Genomic DNA, 21,842 nt, shown 5'->3' on the forward strand with positions numbered 1-21,842 from the left:
CCATCCCTGGAGGTGTTCAAGAAACCTGTGGCCATGGCACTTGGGGCCATGGTTTGATGACCATGGTGGGGTTGGGTTGATGGTTGGACGGGATGAGCTTGGAGAGCTTTTCTAACCCAAGCAGTTCTATGATGCTATAAAAACATGGTATTTTTTCCCTTCTCTTTCCATTTTGGGCCACAGACTGGGCAAAAGCTGTCAGCTGGTTGGTTGTGAAGCCCCTTCCAGAGCAGCTGGCAGCCTGCTCCCCACTTACCCTCGCACAGTGCCTGTCTCCTGGTAATTGACTTGGATGAACTTGCCAAAGCGACTGGAGTTGTTGTTGTGAGCTGTCTTGGCATTGCCAAAAGCCTGTGGAGAGAGCCAGAGAGATGCATTCATTACCTTCCAGAAGCCACCTTGCCTGAGTCAACACAGCACAGCTTCCCCTGGGGCATCTCACCTCACCCCACACAGCGCTCCAAGCATGGGGCAGAGTGGCTGCAAACTGCCCAGCAGGAAAGGACCTGGAGGTGCTGGCTGACAGCAGCTGAAGCCCAGCAGGAAAGGACCTGGAGGTGCTGGCTGACAGCAGCTGAAGCCCAGCAGGAAAGGACCTGGAGGTGCTGGCTGACAGCAGCTGAAGCCAGCAGTGTGCCCAGGTGGTCAAAAAGCCACCAGCAGCCTGGCCTGGAGCAGCAGTGGTGTGGGCAGCAGGAGCAGGGCAGGGATTGTCCCCCTGGACTCAGCACTGGGGAGGACACACCTGGAGTGCTGGGGTCAGTTCTGGGCTCCTCACTCCAAGAAGGACATTGAGAGGTTTGAGCAGGTCCAGAGAAGGGCAACAAAGGTGGGGAAGGGTCTGGAGAAGAGGGCTGGGGAGGAGCAGCTGAGGGAGCTGGGGGTGTTTAGTGTGGAGAAGAGGAGGCTGAGGGAGACCTCATTGCTCTCTACAGCTCCCTGAAAGGAGGTTGGAGTGAGGTGGGGGTTGGGATCTTCTCCCAGTAACTAACATCAGGAGAAAAGGAAATGGCCTCAAGCTGTGCCAGGTGAGCTTTAGGTTGGAGATGAGGAAAAATTTCTTTGCTGGAAGAGGGGTCAGGGATTGGAACAGGCTTGCCCAGGGAGGTTGAGGCCATCCCTGGAGATATTCAAGGTAAGACTCGATGAGGCCCTGGGCAACCTGATCTAGCTGGGGATGTCCCTGCTGACTGCAGGGGGTTGGTCTGGATGAGCTTTGGAGGTCCCTCCTGGCCCAGACCATTCTATGATTCCATTCTATGATTTTCAGTTGTGCCTAACTCCCTTCCCCAACCATCCAGCCCACAGGGACAGAATCTGTCAGGCTGCCAGGTCCAATCCAGGTCTCATTTATAAAACTGGGCTTGATAATCCTTCCCACTTCCTTCCAGGCCCAAGGTATAGGAGGCCATTACTGACAGCCAGGCTGATTTCTGAATGCAGTTTGTGCAAGGCTCTGGCCAGCCTGATCTAGTGTGAGGTGTCCCTGCCCATGGCAAGGGGGTTGGAACTAGATGACCCTTGTTGGATCCCTTGGGTCCCTTCCAACCCTGACTGATTCTATGATTCTAAGGCCCTTGTGCTGCACCAGGAAGGCAGCTGGGCCTGAGCCTTAACAGAGGAGCTCAGCTCCCACCAGATTTATTCCCTTGCTCAGGGTTGGGGTTTGTTTTCTTTTTGATTAGGAAAGATTAAAAGGGCTTTTACATCCTATCGTCAGAAGCTTTGCAAATGACCTTCTCAGACTGTGCTTTGCAACTGGAAGCAAAAACTAAAGGGCAGATTAACCAAAGCCTTGGCAGGGAGGTGCTGGACGCCTTCAGCACCTGCGCCAGGCGGGCTGCCGGCTGCTCCCTGCTTCCCAGGCTGCTCTGTGCAGCAGCCTGCTTGGATTTAGGGATCCAGGAACTGAAGGAGGTTTGCTAGCAGAACAGCAATGCTGTATTTCCCCCCTCTTTGAGTAGAGGGATGTGTTTAAGCTCAGGCTGTTGCATATGAATTGCCTTTCGTTGACTAAGAGCAGTTGTGGGCTGGGTGAAACCTGCCCAGCGAGCAGAGATCTCTTCAGACATAGCTGAAGGAAGGCCTCACAGCTTCCCTGCCTGCTCACTCCTGCCTGCTTCCTTCTCCCTCAAAACCCTTCCCCACACTCAGCATCCCTCCTCTGCCTCACAGCTTCCCTGCCTGCTCACTCCTGCCTGCTTCCTTCTCCCTCAAAACCCTTCCCCACACTCAGCATCCCTCCTCTGCCTCACAGCTTCCCTGCCTGCTCACTCCTGCCTGCTTCTTTCTCCCTCAAAACCCTTCCCCACACTCAGCATCCCTCCTCTGCCTCACAGCTTCCCTGCCTGCTCACTCCTGCCTGCTTCTTTCTCCCTCAAAACCCTTCCCCACACTCAGCATCCCTCCTCTGCCTCACAGCTTCCCTGCCTGCTCACTCCTGCCTGCTTCTTTCTCCCTCAAAACCCTTCCCCACACTCAGCATCCCTCCTCTGCCTCACAGCTTCCCTGCCTGCTCACTCCTGCCTGCTTCTTTCTCCCTCAAAACCCTTCCCCACACTCAGCATCCCTCCTCTGCCTCACAGCTTCCCTGCCTGCTCACTCCTGCCTGCTTCTTTCTCCCTCAAAACCCTTCCCCACACTCAGCATCCCTCCTCTGCCTCACAGCTTCCCTGCCTGCTCACTCCTGCCTGCTTCTTTCTCCCTCAAAACCCTTCCCCACACTCAGCATCCCTCCTCTGCCTCACAGCTTCCCTGCCTGCTCACTCCTGCCTGCTTCTTTCTCCCTCAAAACCCTTCCCCACACTCAGCATCCCTCCTCTGCCTCACAGCTTCCCTGCCTGCTTCTTTCTCCCTCAAAACCCTTCCCCACACTCAGCATCCCTCCTCTGCCTCACCATCTGGAGGCCACTGGAGATGCCCACACCTCCAGGTGACCACTGGAGCCCCCAGACCTCTCCTGGTGACAGACCCCCAGGCATCCTTGCCCCACAGAACTGGCATTTGGGCTGCTGCTGAACATTGCCAGAGGGTTTAGCTGCTCTCCTGGGGGGACTGCAGCCAGAAGCTCAGAAGCAAAACCCATTGATGTGAACAGAATCATAGAATGGTTCAGGTGGAAGAGACCTTTAAGATCACCAAGTCCAACCATTAACCCAACCCTGCCAAGCCTGCTGCTAAACCATGGCCCTCAGCACCACAGCTACAAAGCTTTTCACTCCCTCCAGGGATGGAGACTCCACCACTGCCCTGGGCATCCTGGGCCAGGCCTTGACAACCCTTTTGGGGAAGAAATTGCTCTTCCTGTCCAACCTAAACTTCCCCTAGGGCAACTCGAGGTCTGTTTCCTCTTGCCCTGTCACTTATTCCTAGGGAGCAGAGCCCAACCCCCACCTGGCTCCAATCTCCTCTCAGGGAGCTGTAGAGAGCAATGAGGTCTCCCTCAGCCTCCTCTTCTCCACACCAAACACCCCCAGCTCCCTCAGCTGCTCCTCCCCAGCCTTCTTCTCCAAACCCTTCCCCAGCTCTGTTGCTCTCCTCTGCACCTGCTCCAGTCCCTCAATGTCTTTCTGGGAGTGAGGAGCCCAGAACTGACCCCAGCACTCCAGCTGTGTCCTCCCCAGTGCCCAGTCCAGGGGGACAACCCCTGCCCTGCTCCTGCTGACCACACCACTGCTGCTCCAGGCCTGGCTGCTGGTGGCTTTTTGGCCAGCTGGGCACACACTGGCTCCCATTCAGCCAGCTCTTACCCAACCCCCTACATCTTTCTCTGCTGGGCAGTTTGCAGCCACTCTGCCCCACTCCTGGAGCCTTCATGGGGTTGTGGTGACCCAAGTGCAGGACCCAGCCCTTGGCCTTGTTGAACCTCACACAACTGACCTCTGCCCAGGGATCCAGCCTGGCCAGGGCCCTCTGTAGAGCTTGCCTACCCTGCTGCAGATCACAGCATCACAGAACACCACTCCCTCCCATCTCGGTGTCATCTGCAAACCTACTGAGGATGCCTCAGTCCCCTCATGCAGACCACTGATGAGGACACCAACCAGAACTTGCACTCCTCCTCCCAAGTGTGTGCATCACCATGCACTCAGCTATCAGTTATATTAATTACATTAATTACCATCACTGCCCTGCATCAGGACCCTAAGACATCATTTTACGGAAGAAAGATGAATTCTCTCTCTCTCTACTTGAGAACAAAAGAGCCAGCAGCAACAGGAACTCAAGGAGACCAAATCAAAGGCAGTTCTATTTTTTTCACCTTTTCACATCACTTCATAAAGAATTGAATGAAAAACAAATATTAAAAGGACTTTCTGGCTCAGTTCCCTGTGCTTAGACCTTAAGCAATGGAGAATGACGTCTGGTGACAGGACAGGGGGGAATGGTTTGAAGCTGAGGGAGAATAAGGGTTAGACTGGAGCTGAGGAGGAAGTTCTTCAGTCTGAGGGTGGTGAGACTCTGGAACAGGAAGGTTGTGGATGCCTCCTCCCTGGAGGTGTTCAAGGCCAGGTTGGATGAGGCCTTGGACAACAAAGTCTATTTGAAAGCTGTCCCTGCCCATGGTAGGGGGTTGGAGCAGATGGCCTCTGAGTCCCTTCCATGATTTCCCAGGAGTGCTTTGGAAGAGCCTTACCCAGAACACATCTTTTTTACTCTGTGACAACAAACACAGAGAGTCAGCAGAAATCATTTTAAACACAGGACTGGGGAAATGTGAGACCTCTTTCTGGGTTCCCATCCCAGACCACATCATATTTTATAAGCCCAACACCTACAGAAATCCTAACCCAGAAGATCTCTCCTCCAGGCATTTTGCTTTGCTGCTGATGGAAATGAGCAAGCTCCTTGGATCACATCTTGTCCAAAGAACATCTCTGCTATGGAGAAAGCCTGAGAGATCTGGAAATGTTGAGTCTGGAGAAAGCTGAGAGTGGATCTGATCAACATCACAGAATCACAGAACTTTAGAGGTTGGAAGGGGCCTCCAGAGATCATCCAGTCCAATCCCCCTGCCACAGAAGGGTCACCCAGGGCAGGGCACACAGGAGCACAGCCAGGTGGGGTTGGAAAGCCTCCAGAGAAGCAGACTCCACAACCTCTCTGGGCAGCCTGCTCCAGGGCTCCAGCACCCTCACACCAAAGAAGTTTCTCCTCCTGTTGAGCTGAAACATCCTGTGTTCCAGTTTGCCTCCACTGTTCCTTGTCCTATCACTGCACACCACCCAAAAGAGCCTGGCCCCCTCCCCTTGACCCCCACCCCTCAACTATTGATAGACATTGATCAGATCCCTCTCAGCCTTTTCTTCTCCAGACCAAACACCCCCAGGGCTCTCAGTCTCTCTTCACAGGGGAGATGCTCAAGTCCCCTAAGCATCCTCCTGCCTCTCCCTTGGACTCTCTCCAGCAGGTCTCTGTCTCTCTTGACCTGGGGAGCCCAGAACTGAACACAACACTCCAGCTGTGGTCTCAGCAGAGCAGAGTAGAGAGGTAGAAGAACCTCCCCAGCCCTGCTGGGCACCTTTCTTGCTGCCCCCCAGGCTCCCATTGGTCTCTTGGCCACCAGGGCACATTGCTGCCCCATGCAGAACTTGCTGCCCACCAGCACTCCAAGGTCTTTCTCTGTGGAGCTGCTCTCCAGCAGGGCAGCCTCTAACCTGTCCTGGTGCCTGCTGTGACTGCTCCCCAGCTGCAGGACCCTGACCTTGTCCTGATTGAACTCCCTGAGGTTTGCCTGCAGCCAGCTCTCAGCCTGTCCTGCTCTCCAGCCTGTCCCTCAGTACCTGAGGGGTGGGTGGCAGGATGAAGGTGCCAGGCTCTTCTCAGTGGTGCCCAGTGATAGGACAAGGAACAACAGGTACAAGCTGGAACCCAGGAGGTTCCACCTCAACATGAGGAGAAACTTCTTTGCTGTGAGAGTGCTGGAGACCTGGAGCAGGCTGCCCAAGAGGATGTGGAGCCTCCTTAGATGGAGACTTTCCAACCCCACCTGGATGTGTTCCTGTGTGATCTGCCCTGGGTGATCCTGCTTTGATAGGGTGGTTGGACTGGATGAATTCCAGAGATCCCTTCCAACCCCTGACATTCTGTGGTTCTGTGCAAGTCAGGGCTGAGTGGATGCCAGAGGCATGCTGGTGGAGGGCCAGCAAGTAGCTGAAGAAACTCCTGATGCTGAACTTGAGACAGCTCACTCCATCTCCCTTGGGTTTGCTCAGGGTCTTTCTTTATCAGGAGGACTGGGCCAGCAAAAGTAGTGCTGGGAATTCATTTTCTGCCTGCCTCATCCCCACAGCCTGGGACAGGACACCACATCCTGCAGCAAGCAGGCCAGAACCTGAGAGCTGAGCCTTGGAAAACACTGGGTTCCAACAGCTTCCCTGCAACAACTTCTCTTCTGTTCCTATTCTTCCCTTTACTGACTCATGGATTTGCAGCTGCCTGAGCAGCCAAAACTCCCTAACAGCATTCCTGAAATTCTTGGGGAGACCAAAGCTTTTCCTGGCTGGGGCTCAGCATTTGGAAGGAAACAAAATTCAATGAGCTCCTCTGTAGGAGCCCAGCAGCCCCCTGAGCCCAGCACTGGTGACTCAACCCAGAAATGAGCAGCTCCACTCCTCCAGCCTCCTACCAGCCTCCTGCACAGTGAGATGCTTCTCCTGGCTGGCAGGGCAATAACTCAGCATTAACAGTTTGGTGCCTGAACACTTACCCTTCCCCCATGCCTGCTCCAACAGGCTCATGGTCCCTTCATTTTGGGCTCAATATTAGGGCAGCTCTGCCCTGGGGTGGCCACAGCTGGAGTCCTACATCCAGATCTGAGCTCCCCAGTTCAAGAGAGACAGAGAACTGTTGGAGAGAGTCCAGGGCACTGGAGCTGAGGAGCTCTGTGGAGCAGCTCTGTGAGGAGCAAAGGCTGACTGAGAGCCTGGAGGAGAGCAGTCCCAGAGGGGATCTGAGCAATGCTCAGCAAGAGATAAAGGCTGGCAGGGGAGAGGCTGGGGCCAGACTCTGCTCAGTGGTGCCCAGGGACAGGACAAGAGGCAATGGGCACAAAGTGGAACCCAGGAGGTTCCATCAGAACAGGAGGAGAAACTTCTTTGGTGTGAGGGTGCTGGAGGCCTGGAGCAGGCTGCCCAGAGAGGTTGTGGAGTCTCCTTTTCTAGAGAGATGCTAACCCCTCTGGATGTGTTCCTGGGTGACCTGCCCTGCTGTGGCAAGGGGGGTGGACTGGATGATCTCTAGAGGCCCCTTCCAACACCTGCAGTTCTGTGATTCTGGGGACTACCTGCCTGTGCTGGGGTATTTTACAGAATCACAGAATGGGTTGGGTTGGGAGGGTCCTCCAAAGGTCACTGAGTCCAACTCCACTGTAGCACCCAGCCCTGCCTTTCTCAACTGAGCCTCCTGCACTGATGCTTAGAGGGAAAACTTAAACCCAGCATTTTCTCTTTGCTACATAAAATGAGCACTGGATTGAGAGACAGGAGTTTTCAAATGCTTTCCCTTCTACTTGACATGGCAGTTGAATTCTGCAGATAGCCATTCCCTGAACAGAGCAGGAAAAGAGCAAGGCAGCTGCTGGAGTCTCCATGTGGGTTGTGCCACTATGGAACACTTCCATGAATAATCACATTTCAGCCTGGGGCACTGATGGGACTGGGAGTAACATTCAGGCACAGCCATTTAATGCTACTGATCAGAAATAGGTTAAGATCAGACACCAGACTGCTGGAGGAGGTGTGTGCCCTGGGGGGGATGCTGGAATTCCTGAATCAAAACTATTCATAAAGTCTGAATGACTTGAAACTGGAGAAGGGAGGTGGGAACTGAACGTGTCAGGCAGCCAGAGAGCAGCCAGGAAACAAAACTCAGCTGAGTCTTGGGGGATTCAACCCTTTGCACGTGGGCTTGGGACAACAGATATCAACTCCCCCTGCCTGGAGGGGTTCAAGGCCAGGCTGGATGAGGCCTTGAGCAACCTGGGCTGCTGGGAGGCGGAGTAGATGATTCTTAGAATGGTTTAGGTTGGAAGGGACCTTCAAGATCATCCAGATCCAACCCCTGCCATGGGCAGGGACCCCTCCCACCAGCCCAGGTTGCTCAAGGCCTCATCCAGCCTGGTCTGGAACACCTCCAGGGAAGGAGCACCCACAGCCTCCCTGGGCAACCTGTGCCAGTGTCTCCCCACCCTCACTGCCAAGAATTTCTTCCTCCTCTCCAGTCTCCATCTCCCCTCTCCCAGCTCAAAGCCATTGTCCCTCATCCTGGCACTCAGCCCTTGTCCAAAGTCCCTCCCCAGCTCTCCTGGAGCCCTTCAGGTACTGGAAGGTTGCTCTAAGGTCTCCCTGGAGCCTTCTCTTCTCCAGGCTGAACAGCCCCAACTCTCCCAACCTGGCCCCACAGGGGAGGTTCTCAGCCTCTGATCATCTTCATGACCTCCTCTGGACCCTCTCCAGCAGCTCCAGGTCCTTCTTGTGTTGGGGACACCAGAGCTGGAGGCAGTGCTGCAGGTGGGGTCTGAGCAGAGCAGGGCAGAGGGGCAGAATCCCCTCCCTGTGCTGCTGCTCTCCCTGCTCTGGATGCAGCTCAGCACACAGCTGGCTCTGGGCTGCCAGGGACCACTGCTGGCTCCTGGGGAGTTTGTCACCAACTTTGACACCCTCTGACCTCTAAGGTGCCTTCCAACCTAAGCCATCTGGTGACTCCATGGCTCACTGCCTTTTCAGGGTATCCTCTGTAGTTATGAATTCCCTTCTGCATCTAGAAACACAAACCCCTGGCTGACACAGGGCAGCTTTGCTTGGTTTCATTCAGCCACATTCCCAGCACCTCCCTGCCCTCCTAGCTTGGGGTTGAAGAGCAATCAAATGGATTGTGGCCAGAAGACAAAATGCTTCAAGACTCCTTGAGTCAGAGCCTTGCTAAATCCCCTCTCATGATTGCTCCTGCCCTGGGAAATGTTTCTTTTCAACCTGCAGCTCAGTGCCTGACAAAAGCTAACACCCTGCACTGCACTGCACTGCTAAAGATACACCACAGCAACAGAGCTGCCCCAGCTTTTGGTTCCCATCAGATGCCCTAAAAGCCATCTCCAAGCAACAGGGACCACCAGAGCTACAAAAGCACCAAAGCCAAAAAGTATGAGCTGCAATTCAGCTCCCTGTAAAGACAGCCGTAGGTCATTTGGGTTGGAAAAGCCCTTTGAGGTCATCCAATCCAACCAGTCTCTAACTGCCAAGGCTGCTGCTAACCCATGGCCCTCAGCACCACAGCTCTGCCCCTCTGAAACACCTCCAGGGATGGGGATTCAACCCTGTTCCAAGCCTTGAGCAGCCTTTCAGGGAAGAAATTCTTCCTAATGTCCAACCTAACCTTCTCCTGATACAACTTGAAGACATTTCTTCTTGTCCTGTCAACAGATCCTAGGAAGAAGAGTCCCACCCCCACCTCACTGCAGTCTCCTCTAAAGGTCTCCCCTCAGCTTCCTCTTCTCCAGACTAAACCCCCCCAGCTCCCTCAGCTGCTCCTCCCCAGCCCTCTTCTCCAGACCCTTCCCCACCTTTCTTGCCTTTCTTTGGACTTGCTCCAGCCCTCAATGTCCTTCTGGGAGTGAGGAGCCCAAAACTGCACCCAGCACCCCAGGTGTTGGCTCCCCAGTGCTGAGAGCAGGTGCAAGCAGAACAGTGTTGATGTGACTCCTTCAAGGTGCTGCTGTGTGTGGCCAAGCAGCAGCCCTGAGTTTGGACTTCATAGCCATGAAGCAGGAGTTTGAGTGCTGACCCCTTGGTCAGCTCAGCCTTCAGTCCTGGAGGCTGTGGTCAGATGTTCCACCTGCCTACAGAAACCATTGCTGCTGCTACAGCCCAAGCCCCAACCAGGAAGGGATCTACAGCCTGTGTGCTGCACTGCTGGAACACAGCTTGCCCTGAGCCTGACCCCTAACCCTGACCTGCTCACCAGACCTTTTCTGATCTTCTGAAGGCTTTCTTCTCTGTTGAAGTTTGAACCTGTTGTTCCTTGTCCTTTCACTGTGAACCACCCAAAAGAGCCTGGCCCCCTCCACCTGACCCCCACCCCTCAACTATTGATAGACATTGATCAGATCCCTCTCAGCCTTCTCCTCTCCAGACCAAACACCCCCAGGGCTCTCAGTCTCTCTCCACAGGGGAGATGCTCAAGTCCCCTAAGCATCCTCCTGCCTCTCCCTTGGACTCTCTCCAGCAGGTCTCTGTCTCTCTTGACCTGGGGAGCTCAGAAGTGGACACAGGATTGCAGGGGTGGTCTCAGCAGGGCAGAGCAGAGGGGGAGAAGAACCTCCCCAGCCCTGCACTGGAGGCAGGATTGGAAGTAAGGTCTCAGCAGAGTCCAAGGTCAGAATCCCCTCTCCTGCCCTGCTGCCCACACTCCTCTGGCTGCAGCCCAGCACACAGCTGCCTGAGGGCTGCAGGAGGGCACTGCTGGCTCCTGGGGAGCTGCTCAGCACCCAGCACCCCCAAGCCTCTTTCTTCAGGGCTGCTCTCACCCCACTCTGCACCCAGCCTGGATTTGTGCCTGGGGCTGGCCTGACCCAGCTGCAGGACCTTGCCCTGTGACTTGCTGAGCCTCATGCAGGTGGCATTGGGCCACTTCTCCAGCCTGTCAAGAGCCTTCTGGATGCCATCCCTGCCCTCAGGTGAGTCCATGGCCCTACACAGCTTGGTCCCATCAGCAAACCTGCTGAGGCTGCCTCAGTGCCACTGCCCATGTCACTGACAGAGACACTGGAGCCAAGGCAGAGCCCTGAGGAACTCCACTTGTCACTGATCTCTACAGAAGTGCCAGGAAAGCATCCAGAGCACCATCAAACTCGCTTCCAAAGTCAGATACCCCTTCCAGAGTAAGAAAGCCCTACAGCAGTCATTACAACATGCAGATGATGGAGGGATTTCAAGCTCTGCTGCTGCAGATGCTCCATCAGCTGTGTAAGAACCAGGATCCAGCAGCTGCACTCCTGGCAAATGCTGCAGCCCTGCAGAAAATTCCTCCTTTTCCCACACTTAAGCCCAGGATCAGCCCACTGCAGCTTCCTCCTCCTTAAGCAATGCACAGAGGAGAAAAAAAAAAAACTAATTATCATGTAACCACCACACAACCAAATAAACCAAACCAAAGCCTCCTCCTCAAGCTCTCTTCCCAAAGAGGGAAAGTTTTCCTACACAAGTTGTGTAGAGGGCAAAAGGAATTGGCTAAGCTGGCTGCCAGCACCCGTGGGGATGGATCCTGCAGGAGGGGCTGCCAAAGCTCTGCCTCACAGCCCTGCTCCTCTGCTCACACATTTATCATCTAGGAGCTGAAGAGGCCTACAAAGAGCAGGGGAGGGATGTTGGAGAAGGGCTTGCAGTGATAGGGTGAGAAACAATGGGTTGAAGTTTGAGGAGGGCAGATTGAGACTGAAGATGAGGAAGAAATTGTTGGCAGTGAGGGTGGACAGACACTGGAGCAGGTTGCCCAGGGAGGCTGTAGATGTTCCCTCCCTGGAGGTGCTGAAGGCCAGGCTGGATGAGGCCTTGAGCAAGCTGTGCTGGTGGGAGGTGTCCCTGCCCATGGCAGGGGGTTGGAGCTGGATGACCTTGAAGGTCTTTTCCAACCCAACCCATTGCTATGAATCCCAAGAGAGTTCTTTATAAACATGCATGTAGGAGACTGCACTCCCCTGGGACAGCCTTGGAGGACACCACATTTTCCATGTGTGAGCTCTCATCTCCCTTGGCCCTTTCTGACAGCTGGAGCAGCTCTCAGAGGTGCTCCCTGGAGCTGTGAGTCACTGAGCTGCTGAGGACAGGCCCACTACCACCAACAGCTGCCATGGGCTGGGCTGCTGGGGGCACCACTGCTGGCTTTGGGTGGTGGAGCTGGGGATCTTCAGCCCAGAGAAAGGGCTGGAAAGCAGCAGTGAAATTTTAGGAAGGTCGTCTTGCTAAGGAGCATCTCTGACAACATCATCATCCTCACCTGCAGCCCAGAGCTGCTGCCTAGCAGAGCAGTGAAGCATTGCCTGTGGGCAAGAGTTGTGTCCCTTGGAGGAAGGGAGGCTGGGGGGAGACCTTCTGGCTCTCTACAAGTCCATGAAAGGAGCTGGAGCCAGGGGGAGGCTGGCTGCTTCTCCCCAGCAGCAAGCAAGAGAACAAGAGGAAATGGCCTCAAGTTGCTCCAGGGGAGGCTTAGGTTGGACATAAGGAACAATTTCCTCCCTGAAAGGATTGTCAAGGCCTGGCTAGAGCTGTGGTGGAGTCCTCATCCCTGGAGGGATTGCAAACCCATGGACATGTGGTGCTGAGGGCCATGGTTTGGTGGTGACCTGGCAATGCTGGGGGAAGGGTAGGACTCCTAAAGACCTTTTCCAAACCAAATGATTCTATGATGCTCCACCAGCTTCCATCCCCTCCTCACCATCCATCACCTTCTAAATCAGGGAGAGGCATGTGGTGTCTACAACCTTTGGACAGCCTCCAGCCCCTGGAGAAGGCCTCTCAAAGTCCCCTTCAAACTTCCTTTTTTTCAACAGAATGATTCTACAGGGGGGCAGCAACGTTTGCAAAGCTTCAACTTCCCACCACACACCTGGAGAGCCCAAAAAACCCACAGACAACAACAGAAGCATTCCATGCTGGGGGCCTGACCCAAGCTCTCCTGCAGTTTGGCACCAAAAGCAATGTCACAAACAGAAAGGCAGCAGAAAGGGTCCCAGTTGCAGCCCCCCCCAGCTCTTGGCAGAGCCAGGGAACTCTGCTGTGGCTATCACACAAAGATTTGGCTTTTCCTCCTTTTCCCAAGGGAAATTTGTTGTCATGAAGGAAAACAAAACCACAGCAACACAAACAGTGGGACATGAGCCCCAGCCTGGCTCCTGCCCCTGCTGGCCTTCCTCTCAGACCTCAGCTCCTTGCAGACAGAAGGTGCCACACACCCTGCCCTCCAGAGAGAAATGTGGGGAGCCTCAGAGCTCTGCCTTTGAACCAACATTGCTGCAAAGATGCCCAGCAGTGACCTGGGGGTGCTGGCAGACAGCTGCTGAAGATGAGCCAGCAGTGTGCCCAGGAGGCCACCAGCAGCCTGGCCTGGAGCAGCAGTGGTGTGGGCAGCAGGAACAGGGCAGGGATTGTCCCCCTGGACTCACATCTGGGAAGGCCACACTTTGAGTGCTGGGTTCAGTTTGGGGCTCCTCACTCCAAGAAGAACATTGAGGGAATGGAGCAGGTCCAGAGAAGGGCAACAAAGATGGGGAAGGGTTTGGAGAAGAAGGCTGGGGAGGAGCAGCTGAGGGAGCTGCAAAAGAGGAGGCTGAGGGGAGACCTCTTTGCTCTCTACAGCTCCCTGGGAGGAGGCTGCAGTGAGGTGGGGTTGGTTTTTTTCCCTAGTCTCAGGTGACAGAAGGAGGCAGGATCAGAGGTGAGGTCTCAGCAGGGCAGAGTCAAGAGGCAGAATCCCTTCTCTTGCCCTTCTCCCTTCCACAGTTCAAGCCTCCCTGTCTTTGCCACAGCCCAAGCAAGGCACAAAAGCAGGGAACAGTGACTGGTTTGGTTCCATTGTGCCTCTGGACTCAGCTCTGGGGAGGCCACACCTCCAGTGCTGGGTTCAGTTTGGGGCCCTCAATGCAAGAAGGACATTGAGGGAATGGAGCAGGGCCAGAGAAGGGCAACAAAGGTGGGGAAGGGTCTGGAGAAGAGGGCTGGGGAGGAGCAGCTGAGGGAGCTGGGGGTGTTTAGTGTGGAGAAGAGGAGGCTGAGGGAGACCTCATTGCTCTCTACAGCTCCCTGAGAGGAGGTTGCAGGGAGCTGGGGGTTGGGCTCTGCTCCCTAGCATCAGGTGATAGAGAGGAAATGTCCTGAAATTGTGCTAGGGGAGGGTCAGGTTGGAGATGAGGAAGAATTTCTTTGCTGCAGGAGTGGTGTGAGGGATTGGAAGAGGCTGCCCAGGGAGGTGGTGGAGTCCCCATCCCTGGAGAGGTTCAAGAAACCTGTGGCCATGGCACCTGGGGCCATGGTTTGGTGGCCATGGTGGGGTTGGGTTGATGTTGGACTGGATGACCTGAGAGGCCTTTTCCAACCCAAACCATTCTGTGGCTCTGTGAACAAACCCCACAGTGTTCTGTAACCCTCCCCAGAGTCAGGCCAGGGTTAAGGGAGCACACACACCTCCCCAGCCCTTTCCCTGGCAGTACACAAACAAGCCACCACTCTTCTCCATGCAATTCACAGTCTCACGCCTCACAGTATATCAGAGATTGGAAGGGACCTCAAGAGATCATCAGGTCCATCCCCCCTGCCAGAGCAGGGTCACCTAGGATAGTCCACACAGGAACACATCCAGGTGGGTTTGGAAAGTCTCTAGAGAAGGAGTCTCCAAAGAAGGAGACTCCACAACCCTCCTGGGGAGCCTGTTCCAGCACTTCAAGCACTACAGAGCTGCAGCAGCAGCAGCTTTGCCAGTGCTGTGCACAGTGCAGGTGCTTCACTTACACCACAGCAGCTCTGCCAGGGCCACAGGCAGCTCTGGGTGTCCAACCCATCCATAAAAACATCTTTGCTCCTTTTCAGCCCAGTTCAAAAATAAAAGAAAAACAAACAAGAAAGATCTAACAGCAGCCTTCCAGTGCCTGAAGGGGCTCCAAGCAGGCTGCAGAGGGACTGTTCCCAAAGGCCTGCAGGGACAGGACCAGGGGCAATGGTTTGAAATGAGAGCAGAGCAGATTGAGATTGGATGTGAGGAACAAGTTCTGCACCAGGAGGCTGCTGGAACACTGCAACAGATTGCCCAGGGAGGTGGTTGAGGCTCCATCCCTGGAGCTATTCAAGGTGAAGCTCCATAAGGCTCTGAGCAACCTGCTTTAGTTGGAGGTGTCCCTAGTGAGTGCAGGGGGGGTTGGACTGGATGACCCTTGGAGGTCCCTTCCAACCCAAACCATTCTATGATTCTATCATCACAATGGCCAGGTGGGGTTGGAATCTCTCCAGAGAAGGAGACTCCACAACCTCTCTGGGCAGCCTGCTCCAGGGCTCCAGCACCCTCACAGTCAAGAAGTTTCTCCTCATGGTGAGGTGGAACCTCCTGGGTTCTAGTTTGTGCCTTGTCCTATCTGTGATTGCAAAGGGAGCTTCAGCATCCTGATTTGTAAGTCCTGGGGATGAACCTCCATACCTGCAGGAGTCAGACCCCTGAGTGGTGCTGAAACAAAAAGAATACTGTGCTTGATTTGATGCACAGGACAGGAGGAGGAAAAAAAAAAAAAAGAAAAAGCATGATCAGTGAGCAGAATGTTTGCTAGGTGCCAGGAAAAACAACAGCTGGCAGTGGTTCCCTCTGGGGAGCAACAGAGAAGTCTCAAGAATGGATCAGTCGGTGCCAGGCATTCCCCTCCTGCAGCTGCTCCAAGGTGGGTTTTCAGCTGGTAGCTACAGCAAAAGAGGACAATTTCAACTTGTCACCTGGCCAAAGGTATGGAGTGGGAGGTGGCTTGAGGCCATAATGGAGAAGGCTTCTAAAAAGTGGAAGAGGTGGAGGGGGGTAAATATGACAGCAGAGAAGGGAGCAGGTGGGACGCGAGTGCGGAGCGGCGATGCCCTGAGGCATAAGGCAGGGCTGGCCTCAGTTTGTCAGGCAAGAGGTCTCCAAGCAGAGAGGAGCTTGCACCTCACAGCCTGCCCTGCCCACAAGCACCAGTCCAGCTCTGCAGTGTCCTCCAGCACTGCCAAGGCTGCTGCTCCTGAGAGCTGCCTCTGAGGATGCTGAGCCCTCACTGCTCCTTCACCCAGCAGCTCATCACCCACCCCAGGCAAAGGAGAACAGAGACTCAGAGAATTGCTGAGCCTGGAAGGGATCTTTAAATGTCATCTAGTTCAACCCCCTGCAGTCAGCAGGGACATCTACAACTAGAGCAGGTTGCTCAGAGCCCCAAACAACCTCACCTGGAATGGTTCCAGCCATGTGCCAGCTCCCACTTCCCTGGACAGCCTGGGCCAGGCTCTTACCACCCTCAGCATCAATGTCTTCCTTCTCTCCAGTCTGAATCTCCCTCTTTCAGTTCAAACCATTACCCCTTGTCCTGGCACAACAGGTTCTGCTCAAAAGTCTGTCCCCAGCTTTCTTGGGGGCCTCTTGAAGCACTGAAAGGCCACCAGAAGGTCTCCCCAGAGCCCTACAATATCCAACATGTGCAGCACCACATTTAAACCAGACAGAGCAGCATGTGATGAATGGACAGACAGAGAGCTGCCCACAGGAACCCAGCCATGCTCTGCTGAGCTGGGCAGAAGTCTTTGGGTCACAACAACCCCAAGCAGTGCTGCAGGCTTGGGGCAGTGTGGCTGGAAAGCTGCTGGCAGAAAGGGAGCTGGGGGTGCTGATGGCCAAGCAGCTGAAGAGGAGCCAGCAGTGTTCCCAGGTGGCCAAGAAAGCCAAAGGCATCCTGGCTGGGATCAGCAATGCTGTGTCCAGCAGGAGCAGGGAGGGGATTGTCATGGAAGCACAGAAACATTCAGGTTGGTAAAGAGCCTCAGGATGACCAAGTGCAACCCAGAACCCTACTCTGCAAGCCTCACTCCTGAACCATAGCCCCAGGCACCACATCCAAAGGACCACATCCAGGGTTGGTGACTCCACCACCTCCCTGGGCAGCCTGTTCCAATCCCTGACCCCTCTGACTGGGAACAAATTCTTCCTACTGTGCAGTCTAACCCTGCCCTGCTGCAGCTTGAGGCCATCCCCTCTTGTTCTGTAGCTAATTACCTGTGATTGAACCTCTTGTACCAGCTCTGGGGAGGCCACACCTGGAGTGTTGTGCCCAATTTTGGACACCTCAAAACAAGAGAGATGTGGAGGTGCTGGAGCCAGGGCAGAGGAGGGCAAGGAAGCTGGGAAGGGCCTGGAGAACAAATCTGAGAAAGAGCAACTGAAGGAGCTGGGGAGGGTTAGCTGGAGAAGAGGAGGCTGAGGGGAGACCTCATTGCTGTCTACAACTCCCTGCAAGGAGGCTGTGGAGAGGTTGGTGCTGGTCTCTTCTGACAGGGAATTAGTGACAGAACAAGAGGGAACAGCCTCAAGCTGCAGCAGGGCAGGGGTAGGCTGGACAGGAGGAAGAATTTGTTCACAGTGAGAGTGGTCAGGGACTGGAATGTGCTGCTCAGAGAGGTGGTGGAGTCCCCAAGCCTGAAGGTGTTTAAAGGAGGTTAGGATGTGGTGCTTGGGGCTATGGTTTAGGGGTGACCCTTGCAGAGTAGGGTTCTGGATTGGACCTGAGGCTCTTTTCCAGGCTGAACATTTCTGTGATTCTCCCACCCTGCCACCCCCTGCTCAGCTGGCAGCAGCAGAACAGCAGATCACTTCAGTAAATTCCCAAGGGCATTGCTTGCTCCACCACAGCAGCAGCAGCTCCAGCACAACAGCTGCAGCAGCTCCAGCACTGCAGCAGCAGCTCCAGCACTGCAGCTGCAGCAGCTCCAGCACTGCAGCAGCTCCAGCTCAGCAGCAGCAGCTTCAGCTTTGCCATGAATGCAGTGCCAAGGAGCAAAGCTCTGCTGGAGTGCATGCTCAGGAGAGCCTCTCTCTTCTCCCTCCCTGCTCTTTTCCAGCAGACAGCCACTGCACTGCTGCTTGGCATTAACACCTTTCCTCTTTAATTGCCACCACACAGCCAGTTAATCCTCTCTGCTTGCTCCCTGCTCTGCAGATCCTCAGCTGTGTGCTCCCTCTCTGTGTAATTAAACAAGCAGTGTACAAGACCCCTTGGAAGGAACCTGCCAGCTCTGCAGCTGTGAAGCTGGGAGCTGCCTTGCTTCTGCCAAGCTTGGAGGAGTGACCACAGTGTGCTTTTGGCTCCTCTTCTGTAACTAAACATAGAGGAAACATCAAACATCACAACCTGATGCTGGCACCATAGCAGCTGTGATGGGATGCAGAGAGAGATGGGACCATGGAATCAAAGAATGGGTTGGGTTGGAATGGACCTTCAAGATCATTCAGTTCCAATCCCCTGCCACAGGCAGGGACACTTCCCACCAGCCCAGGTTGCTCAAGGCCTCCTCATCCAACCTGGCTGGGACACTTCCAGGTTTGGAGCCTCCACAGCTTCCCTGGGCAACCTGTTCCAGTGCCTCACCAGCCTCATGGGGAAGAATTTCTTCCTCATGTCCAATCTAAATTGAGCTTCTTCCAGTTTGAAGCCATCACCCCTTGTCCTGTCACTACAAGCCCTTGTCAAAATGTCCTTCCCCAGCTCTCCTGGAGCCCCTTCAGGCCCTGGAAGGCTGCTCTAAGGTCTCCATGGAGCCCCTTCTCCAGGCTGAACAGCCCCAACACTCCCAGCCTGGCCCCACAGGAGAGGTTCTCCAGTCCTCTGCTCATTCTCATGGCCTCCTCTGGACCCACTCCAACAGGTCCATGTTCTGCTTGTGCCATCACCTTACCTTTAACCAGACTAAGTGGAACAGCTGGAAAACCCAACCAGCTTTCCAGTGCATGTCTGAGACAAAGAGCAAAGCTCAGGTGCCAAATCAGAGAGGTTCTGTTGAACTTAACTAGAGGTTCATCAGCTGAACCCAACAGGAGAAGTTATTCAACCAGAGCAGCACAGGGATGCAAAGATGGAATGGGAAAAAAACCCAAGCACTGCCTGTGCTGAGCAGCAAGAAACAATTTCCAACCCACACAATGCCACATTTTCATGTGGGTGGTGCCACAGAGCAATACAGTCATAGAAACAGAGAATTGTCAGGGCTGGAAGGGACCTCCAGGCTCAGCCAGTTCCAACCCCCCTGCCATGGGCAGGGACACCTCACACCACAGCAGGTTGCTCACAGCCACATCCAGCCTGGCTGCAAAAACCTCCAGGGATGAGGCTTCCACCACCTCCCTGGGCAACCCATTCCAGGCTCTCACCACTCTCATGGGGAAGAACTTCTTCCTCACCTCCAGTCTGAATCTCCCTACTTCCAGCTTTGTTCCATTCCCCCCAGTCCTGTCACTCCCTCACACCCTCAAAAATCCCTCCCCAGCTTTCTTGGAGCCCCCTTCAGATCCTGGAAGGCCACAAGAAGGTCTCCTCAGAGCCTTCTCCTCTCCACACTGCACAACCCCAACTCTTTCAGGCTGTCCTCAGAGCAGAGCAGCTCCAGCCCTCTGCTCCTCCTCGTGGCCCTTCTCTGGACACCTTCCAGCACCTCCAGATCCTTCCTGGAACAGAGGCTCCAGGACTGGACCCAGAGCTCCAGGTGTGGTCTGAGCAGAGTGGAGCAGAGGGGCAGAATCCCCTCCCTGGCCCTGCTGGCCACACTTCTCTTGCTGCAGCCCAGGCTCTGCTTGGCTCTCTGGGCTGCAAGTGCTCACTGCTGGCTCCTGCTGAGCTTCTCATCCCCCAGCACCCCCAAGTCCCTCTCCTCAGGGCTGCTCTCCAGCCAGTCCCTGCCTGGCTCAGACCTGGCAGCACTTAGAGCTGGCTCATGTCCAGCTTTGCACCCCCACACACACCCCCAAGTCCTTCTCAAACACCAACTCCTGGCACAATTGCTCCACCTTGCAGTCTGTCTTTACACAGCTAGGTGAAGCCCAACACTGCATCTCCAACCCAAACCATTCTATGAATCTATGAATCTCCAAAGCATCTCCCATGACTGTTTAGCACCTGGAGCATTACAGACAGCTCCACAAAAAGTGGGTGAAGTGTTCACATGCTTCCACATGCTTCCAAAAGTAAGGTGGGTTGGGTCTTTCTGGTCAGAGTCACAGTGTCTGGGCTGCAAGTGCTCACTGCTGGCTCCTGGTGAGCTTCTCATCCACATCAGACCAAGGAGTGAGCCACTGCTGAGGACACTTGGTTTGTGCTAATGGAAAGGAGCTGATGGACCACAGAGCATCCTTCCCTGTACCAGGGACCCAGGGTAGAAGAGTGATGCCCAAAGGCCCAAGCTCAGCTCTGCAGATCTCACCTGTAAGACCCTTACATGATACAGAGCTTCCAGAGGGTCACCATCACCTCCTAATGGCTGAGACATGACATCACTTCTGTGTCCTCAATAAAGAGCACAGACAAGGACACATCAAAACACACAGCCTGGGTGTCACAGCATCACAGAATGGGAGGGGTTGGAAGGCACCTCTGGGGAGCATCCAGTCCAACCCCCTGCCAGAGCAGGAGCACCCAGGGCAGGTCACACAGGAACACAGCCAGGTGGGGTTGGAATCTGTGACGGTTTGAAACTGTCTTTTTAATTTTTCCTTGCAAAGTTCAGAACAGAGAAAGTGGAAGAATGTAAATAAGTCACTATTGGGTGTAAGAAAGCAAAATAATGATTGTTCTAAACACTTCCATTGGATAGATAGAAATGTTTAAGAACTATTACCCAAAACAAAGTAGGCACTCTGCACATTCTGCGTTCGGCAGTGGGGGCAGTTGCTGGGCTGTCTGGCTGCTGTTTCTTCTTCTCTTCTGGCTGAAGATAACACGTACTGACCTTGGCAGCTAAGTTAACAACTTTCTGCTTAACTAACTCTGCTTCTCTGTCCAGGGAGGTCTGAGGTGGAAGCTCCTGGGAGACAGAGAGGCCCCTTTGGGAGGGTCCCTTGGGGGGAAGCAAAGGGAGATCGATTGTGCTTTTTCTGTTGATTGTATATATTTGTGAATGTTGTGAATTTTGTATATTTGTACATATTCATTGCATTTCACTGTAGATTTTAGACTCTGCTTGTAAATACAGCTTTTCATTTGCTTCCAGACTGAGCTAGCCTGGTTATTGTTGGTGGGGGGGGAATTTCAGCTCACACCGACACAGAATCTCTCCAGAGAAGGAGACTCCACAACCTCTCTGGGCAGCCTGCTCCAGGCCTCCAGCACCCTCACAGTCAGGAATTTTCTCCTCATGTTGAGGTGGAACCTGCTGGGTTCCAGCTGGTACCCCTTGTTCCTTGTCCTATCACTGCCAAGAGCCTGGCACCTTCCTCCTGACACTCACCCCTCATGGACATTGCCAAGCTCCCCTCACTCACTGGGCAACACACTGAGAATTGATCCCAGGTGTTCAACCCCTGCCAGAGCAGGATCACCCAGGACAGGTCACCCAGGAACACATCCAGGTAGGTCTGGAATGTCTCCAGAGAAAAAGATTCCACACCTCTCTGAGCAGCCTGCTCCAGGGCTCTGATGTTTCAGATCTCCCCTCAGCTGAGACAGCCTCCTCTAGACTTTCCAACCCCACCTGGCTGTGTTCTGTGGGACCTGCCCTGGGTGACCCTGCTCTGGCAGGGGGGTTGGACTGGATGATCTCCAGAGGTCCCCTCCAGCCCCTACCATGACTCTATGATTTAGTTCCATAAAGATGTCAAACTGAAAGCAGGGATGAAGCAAGGAGCCCAGCAGCTCTGTTTGCCTTTAGCATGATGTGACTAATGAATTCTGGGTTTGAGCTGCTTCTTATTCTTTCCCGCATAAAGAGATGAGTGAAGGATGCAGCAGGAATTGCTGGAGCATCTCTGTTTATCCCAGATGGGAAAGATGGGAATGCTGCTGCTGCTCACTCAGCTCAAAGCAGCTTTATAAAACCCCAAACAAAAATACCATCTGGGGAGGGGGGAAAAGTAAGGAGGGGTTTGATCCCATCTTTGCAGAGGGTATTAGAGGTATTTTTTAACTGACTTTAATCAGCAAGTAAAATCCCACATGGAAACATTGAACTCCTGGCAAAACAGCATCTCATCTTGAAATGCTGCTGCCTGCAGTTCAGGAGGAAGAGGAGGGATGGCTCCAGAGCAGCCTGAAGGAGAAGGCCTTAGGGGTGTCAGTTGGTGACAAACTCCCCAGGAGCCAGCAATGGTCC

At 54.3% G+C, this 21,842-nt stretch overlaps 1 protein-coding gene across 1 annotated transcript in view; it reads right to left on the minus strand.

The window, feature by feature from the left end:
• MYO9A (myosin IXA) overlaps nt 1–21,842 on the minus strand; it is a 189,488-nt gene that overhangs the window by 142,180 nt on the left and 25,466 nt on the right. Inside the window, exon 2 of the mRNA XM_054388264.1 lies at nt 257–351. Coding sequence (XP_054244239.1) covers nt 257–351 — 95 coding nt within the window. The remainder of the gene's footprint in view (nt 1–256; nt 352–21,842) is intronic.

This window comes from Indicator indicator, chromosome 16 (assembly GCF_027791375.1).
Source record: "Indicator indicator isolate 239-I01 chromosome 16, UM_Iind_1.1, whole genome shotgun sequence".
Taxonomy (NCBI): Eukaryota; Metazoa; Chordata; class Aves; order Piciformes; family Indicatoridae; genus Indicator; species Indicator indicator.